Consider the following 7658-nt stretch of genomic DNA (forward strand, 5'->3'; position numbering starts at 1 on the left):
ACCCAGATCCCTCAGCTTCTCCACACAGCCCCAAAGCCCATCCTGTCAGTCCTGCAGAGCCTCTCCAGCCCCTTCTCACTGCCCACAACAGGGAGCCCCAGACACAGCAGCCCAGATGTGCCCCCCTGGCCTGTGGTGCCTCTGGCAAGGGAGCAGCACGAGGCACTGCAGGAGCCTGCAGACAATTCCTGAAGCACTTGTAGGATGATCCTGCTGTACAAGGGACCTTCACATGGTGCCAGATCAGGAACTGAAATGGGGAGTGGGGCCAGAGAGGAAATAACAAACAGAGATGGGCTGTTTGCAGGGGATGGGACAAAAATGGGCAACAGGAAGAAATGTGGATCACCAAAGACAAAAGACAGCAAAGGTGAACACAAGGAAATGCTCACGGTAGTTTTGGGGTGTCTGCCAGTCAGCCCTGGCTCTGAGAAACAATGTCTGCAGGAGAATAAACTCACCACTCATTGGAAAAAACTTCAAACTTTATGGCTGACTGCAGAGGCCACAACAAACCTAATGGTTTCTCTGGTGTCCCCCAGCCCTTGCTGGCCCCAGGGATTGATGGCATTTGTGCTCACTCAGCTCCATCTCCTCACAGCAGCACCATGGGGGTGCTGACGCCTGCTCCGTGCAGTGCAAACAGGGGGTCCTGAGCCAGTGCTGCCGTGTCTGTGCCTGCAAGGATGCGGCACCTGTGTGAGCTGGGGGAGAGGCCAGGGCTGCAGGAGCCTGGAGCCCCCAGGCCCTGCCCTGAGGTGTCAGCACTGCCCCAGCAATATCCATGGCCTTTCCCTGCTGCAGCCCCGATACTGCCACCCCCAGGGCTGTGCCTGGTCCCGAGAGCACTCAGGCCCTGCAGCAACACGAGGGGCAGGAAGGCAGTGGGGCAGTGGCACGGGAGCAGCACTGGCAACACCAAGTGCTGCTGCTGCTGGGCACAGGTGCTGTGCCAGCACTGATCTGCCCCAGCTCTGCACATAGATATTGCTGCTGCAGCTCCATAGAAGGGAACAAAAGGGGCATCTCTGGAGAAAACTTCGCTGGGAGAGAGAACCTTTGGTTCATTCAAAGCCACTAAGAGGCCAAATCTCCTTGACATCATTTCTGGGTCACAGTGAATGTGGAGTGAAACAAAATGAGAAATGGCACAAACAATGGCTTTTCTTTGTGGTCAATATTTTGGATGTAAACTAAGACAACCTCCAATATGAATAAATTAAAAAAAAATGTATAAAACATGCTTTTATTGCAAGTGGTTTTCAGAAAATGGCAAGCAATTTATGGTTTCTTAATCCATCCAGTCATCACTCTGCACATTGCAGCCTTGAGCTCCTGGTTCCTCAGGCTGTAGACGAGGGGGTTCAGGGCTGGAGGCACCACCGAGTACAGAACTGACAGGGACAGATCCATGGATGGGGAGGAGACAGAGGCGGGTTTCAAGTATGTAAATATAGCCGTGCTGGTAAAAAGGGAGACCACAGCCAGGTGAGGGAGGCAGGTGGAAAAGGCTTTGTGCTGTCCCTGCTCAGAGGGCATCCTCAGCACAGCCCTGAAGATCTGCACATAGGAGGAAACAATGAACACAAAACAACCAAATGATAAACAGATACCAACAACAATGAGCCCAAGTTCCCTGAGATAGGATTTTGAGCAGGAGAGCTTGAGGATCTGTGGGATTTCACAGAAGAACTGGCCCAGGGCATTGCCATGGCACAGGGGCAGGGAAAATGTATTGGCTGTGTGCAGCAGAGCATGGAGAAAGCCACTGGCCCAGGCAGCTGTTGCCATGTGGGCACAAGCTCTGCTGCCTAGGAGGGTCCCGTAGTGCAGGGGTTTGCAGATGGACACGTAGCGGTCATAGCACATGACGGTCAGGAGATAGTACTCTGCTGAGAGGAAGAACAGAAAGAAAAAGATTTGTGCAGCACATCCTGAGTAGGAGATGTTCCTGGTGTCCCAGAGGGAATTGTGCATGGCTTTGGGAACAGTGGTGCAGATGCAGCCCAGGTCAGTGAGGGCCAGGTTGAGCAGGAAGAAGAACATGGGGGTATGCAGGTGGTGGCCACAGGCTACGGCGCTGATGATGAGGCCGTTGGCCAGGAGGGCAGCCAGGGAGATGCCGAGGAAGAGGCAGAAGTGCAGGAGCTGCAGCTGCCGTGTGTTTGCCAATGGCAGCAGGAGGAAGTGGCTGATGGAGCTGCTGTTGGACATTTGCTGTGTCTTGGCTTGGGCATCTGTAAAAAAAGCAAACATGGAATAGTTCAGCTTGGAAAGACTTTAAATAACCCAGCCCATCTTGGTGGCACTTTCCCTCCACTACCTGCCCAGGGCTCTGCTGGCTGGAGCTGTCCCTGCCAGCAGCTGCTTCCCTGTGCCCAGGGCTGGACTCTGCCAGTGCTGCCAGAGCCCAGCCCAGCCCTGGGGGCTCAGCTCTGCCTTGCACACCCCTCCCAGCACAGGGCACTGCCCAGGGCCAGCTCAGCCTCTGCAGAATTGTGATGGCAATGTCAGAGCATCCCTGAGGATGCTGGAAAAGCAATGCAGATGATGTATTTAAGGGGTCCTCTGCTGATTTTTGAGATCTGACTAATTTTTGAGATCTGAGGAATTCTCTTAGTTTTTTTATCATCCTGAAGTGAGATAGCATTAGCAGTGTGAAATTTCCCATCCAGGCAACCCAGAGCAGTAGATTAAAAGAGAAGTATTTTCCATTTGCACAGCTTCTTCCTGGCAGTGCTCCCTGTAAAATCCCTTTGGAAATCTTCTGGATTTAAATGTCCTGCTGGGAGTAGTCCTGATCAATGCAGCATCCTCACCACAAAAAGAGAACACTTCCAAGCCTTACCAGCTGTATCCTTCCATCCAGACCCTGTCCCCCAGAGCTGTGGGCAGCTCCCTGGGCTGGCTGAGAGCTGTCCCTGGCATGCAGCAGAGTCCCTGCCCCAACAGAGCACCCTGGGCTGCAGGACCCTGCTCTGCAGCACAGCCCTGGACACCCCTGGCTGCTCTAGATGAGAGAATCAGAGAATGTACTCACAGAGTCTGTAGGCATTGGGATTTTCCAGCTTTAGAAGATCACTGCAGGAGCTGCAGCTGCCTTGTCCTGCAGCCAGAGGCTTCCTGTGTCAAGGGCTGGGAGTGATTCTGCCCCAATCACTCGTGAACACCTTCCCAGCCCTGACTGATTGAAGCTCTCTGTGCCTCTGTGCTGTACCTGGGGTGGCTCCAGGCAGTGCCCTCAGCCCAGCTTGTCTGGGAGAGGAGCTGCTCCTCCGCAGAAATGTCTTTTTGAAGCTCTTCTTGGTTGTCAGGATTACCCTCTGTGCCAGGAGCTCGGCCCAATTGAGCAGCACAGACAGAGCACAAGTAGTTTAATGACCTTCTCAGGGCTTTGGTGCTGTTTACATCAGACTCAGTCCCTCAGAGTATGCTCAAAAAACTTCTCAAGAACTCAAAGTGAGTTTTAAAATCCAAAGTTTCTTGAAGTTTTAATGGGTCCCACTGGGGGATATGATTGAGGAAATGTCCCCATGTTCCAGTGAGAGTAGAACACTGGTGGCAATGATGACAGGAGGGGACAAACAAGGGAAAGGTGTCTCTGATGCTGAGCAAACCTGGATGTGTAGACTGACATGTCCACATAAGCTACTGAGTTATCCCACATTGGACCTGAGATCTGAAAAAAATGATGCCCACTTTAACACCAAATTAGTGTTAAGAAGCCTTAGTCTGATATTTTGGAGATTTGGTTACAGCAGGGCCTCACAGAACCAAGGAGTCACCTGTAACCATATGAAACCTCAAGGAACAAAGGGACCTTTTGACACTGTGGGGCTGCATGGAACCAACATCCGTTTTGTCTGAGTGGGGCCGTATGGCATCTGTGGTTACTTGTGACACTGGGAAACCTCATGGAACAAAAGTACTTTGTGACAGAGAAAGGCCTCATGGAACCAAGGGGCCATTGTGACACTGTGGGGCCACATGGAACCAATGGTCCATTGTTATACTGCAGATCCAAGGAGGCCATGGTGACACTATGGAATCTCCTGCAGCCATGGGTGCACTGTGACACTGATGGGCCCCACAGAACCAAGAAGTCCATTAGTGACACTGCACAACCTCATGGAACAAGGGGACCATGTTATACTACAGAATCTTGTGGGACAAAGGGTCCATGGTGACACAGCAGAACTGTTGCTGAGATTATGAAAGCTCATGGAACTAGAAGTCCATTGTGATCAAAGGACCATTGTGACACTGTAGGGCACCATGGATCCAAGGGATCATTGTGACACTGTTCCTCGTGGGGCCTCAAGGGACCACAGGCATCATTTTGAATCTGCTGGGCCACATGGTCCCATAGGGCCAGTGTGAAACAGCAGGGCTTTGTGAAACCAAATTTACAGAGCCTTGTGCAACCATCATCTCCTGAGGTAACTCAGGGCTCCCTCCCACCTCTGGGGCCCTTGCCTATAGTTTTGGGCTAACCCTGAATGTTTGAGTGCCCCCTGACAGCTCCCCCACCACAAAGGGTCATGTGTGTCCATGTTGACTAAAGGATGCAACAGTGGCCATTATCTTTTCCCAGCCCATCCAGGAGAGTCGGGACACTTGGGTGCTCCAAACATTACCTGGACATCCCCAGAAATCACCTGAATACACCTGGGTAGCCCCCAGTATATCCTGGATCATGGCAAAAATCACCTGGATACACCTGGGTACCTCTTGGATCACTGGGTCACCCAAAACCCCTAAGGCCCCCCAAAACTTGTGTCCCGAAAATCCTCATTGCTTTGACTGGGTGGACCTGGTGTCCATAAATTCCCATTGACTTCAATGGCTAAACCCAGTGCCTCTAAAATTTTGTTGCTAAAAATCTCGATTTTGGCTTCAGAATTCCCAGAATTTGAACTGAAAATGGAGATTTTTGGGCTTATCTGGGGGCACAGCTCCAACACATGTCACAGATGTCGGATCAGGGATTCGAAATTGGCTTCCAGGAATTCATCCAGGACTCCCACAGAATCAGCATCATGATCCTGGAAGGGAAATTCTTGCAATTGAGCCCAACATTTCCCCCAGAATTACCCAAATTGTCCCATTTTAGCACCAAAGTTCCACAAAAGTCCTGTTGAATTCAATGGATAGACTGGGTGTCCCTAAATCCACCTAGATTTAAACATGGTAGACCTGGTGTCTCTAAATCCCTATTGAGTTCTTTTGGGTAGACCTGGTATCTTGGAATCTCTATTGATTTGAATTGGCAGGCTTGATACCCAAAATATGCCTGTCAGAAGATCATTATAACAAAAGATGAGCAACTGAGAGACATTGTAAAAGACAGTTTATTGCTTTATTGCACCAGTCTCATAGAACGGTGAGACATTAAAAGTGTTACGCCGAATGCCATAATATCGGAAGACATCTCATTCTTAGTTACAATGCCTTAGACTAGTTTTTTAGCCAATCACATATTTCTATGAACTTTGCTAACATCTTTTATCACCAATCATTAATTGCTTTCTTCCCATGGCTTTGCTGCCATGTCAATTTTTCAACTAATGATAAAGCACTTCACAAACTTGTAATGATACATCTTAAACTTCCAACTAACTAACTAACCAACTAACTAACTAACACCACCCTGTCACCCAGACCATGGCACTCAGTGCCACATCCAGTCTATGCTGAAACTATTCCTGGGACAGTGATTCATCCACCTCCCTGGGAAGCCCATTCAAATGCCCAGTCACCTTCTTTGTGAAGAGTATTTATTAATGTCCAGCCTAAACCTTCTTTGGGGCAGCTTTAAATCTGTGTCCTCTTGTCCTGTCACTGTTCCCTGGGGAAAGAGCCCAACTCTACCTGACTGTACCCTCCTGTCAGGGAGTTGTAGAGGGTGATCAGATCTCCTCTGAGTATCCTGCAGGATAAACATCCCCAACTCTCTCAGCTGCTCCTCACAGGACTTGTGTTCCAGATCCCTCACCAGCCTTGTAGCCCTTCTCTGGACACTCTCCAGCTCCTCCATGTCCTTCCTATATTGGGGGCCCAGAAGTGGACACAGCACTTGAGGTGCTGCCCAGCCACTGCTGAGCCCAGGGGAAGAATCACTGTCCTACTCCTGCTGGTTGCACTGTTCCTGATCCACAGGAGTCTGAGGGATTGGATCAGGGAAATGGTGAGGAGGAGATGGGGATGGGGCCAAAGTGTGATTGATTGACCATCATGAAGGGTCTTGATTTTCATATCTATTCAGACTGCATTAGAAGGTGCTGGGGGTCAATATCAGTTGGACAGTTCTTATATCCATCTATAAACAGGAAAAGAACCAGGAGAAATCACTTCTCTCGGCATTGTTTTCAATATAGTGTATTCACTTGGAATACACTTTTGAAATCTATCCAGTTAACCACCAAAGATTTGAAAACTTACGTTATCCTCAGGAGCTTTTCTTATGGATGTTTTTAACAGATGTTTATGAGCCTTTGTCACTGAATTCTGGAACTGAAGAGCTCAAGAAAGAAGAGGCCTCTGGAGTAGTAAAATTCATCAGCATCCACCAAGTGGCTGAGGATCCATCCTCATCAGAGCAGGAATGATGGAGCAGAAATAGGAACAGGTGATGCACTGGTCACCCACTGACTGATCACACCCACTGACCTTACCCACTGATGACATCCCACTCACCACCCAAATGACCATACCTCCAATGATCACACCCACTGACCATAACCACTACACATACTCACTGACCACACCAACATCCTCCTAACCATTGCCAACACCCCACTGACCACACCCACTGACCACCCCAATGACAAATATTGTCGACCACACCCCGCTGACCAACCCAATGACAACCCCTCTGAAAATACTGAGCACACGCAGTCCTGATTCTTTCTGTTCTCTCCTCTAAGTTATTCGAAATTCCGCTTCTCCAATAGCTCTAACAGCTGGCTGCTTCCTTCTCCTATTTGACCAGGCAGAAATTCCACAAACACATACTTGCATCTGAAATACTGAAAGTTAACCTACAAGGGGAGCCTTATAATTCATTTTACCAAGCTGGCACCATTCCCAGTCTTTTTTTAAAAATATCCAAATTCTCCGGCTTTAAACCTTATCCACAGACTGGATTCACTGTCTCAAACTGATCATGGGCTACATCCCAATTATAGGATCTCAGGAATTCCAGGGCACACCTGGGGCACATAGGTCTCCTATTATTTGATATAAAATACCATCTCTTGTTGCACCCTCTACAGAGGAGAAGGACCCAACTTGGTTGTCACCCTGGTCCACAATGACTCATCGTCCACCCACACAAAAAGCAAGGAGTTACCCTTATTAGTCCCCAGAGTTGTGGGTTTCTGAAATTATTCTCAACTGGTGGTAATTCCTAGCCAAAAGCAAATAATTACTTGTTCAGAGGTAGCCCTTTCAGAAACTGTCTAGGAAACATCCAAGCGATGAGCACCTGTCATTTATTGATAATTAAGATAACCAGAGCCATCAGGAAAGCTACATCTGAATGCCAGCTTCCCATAAACCGAGATCTGCATTCACCAAATTCATCATTTCCCAGACATGGTTTTGTCCAGCCCAATGCAGAGAAAGACTTCATGAATATGTGCAACATCAAAGAGAAA

General features: G+C 49.0%; 1 protein-coding gene across 1 annotated transcript; it reads right to left on the bottom strand.

The window, feature by feature from the left end:
- Positions 1–1281: 1281 nt before the first annotated feature.
- LOC306815688 (olfactory receptor 14A16-like) lies at positions 1282–2214 on the bottom strand (the record flags this gene model as incomplete). The annotated part of the gene is made up of 1 exon (XM_079332250.1): positions 1282–2214. The coding sequence occupies one exon, from the start codon at positions 2212–2214 to the stop codon at positions 1282–1284; it is 933 nt and encodes a 310-aa protein (XP_079188376.1).
- Between the last annotated feature and the right edge of the window lie 5444 nt (positions 2215–7658).

Source organism: Erithacus rubecula, assembly GCF_903797595.1.
Source record: "Erithacus rubecula genome assembly, contig: scaffold_187_arrow_ctg1, whole genome shotgun sequence".
Taxonomy (NCBI): Eukaryota; Metazoa; Chordata; class Aves; order Passeriformes; family Muscicapidae; genus Erithacus; species Erithacus rubecula.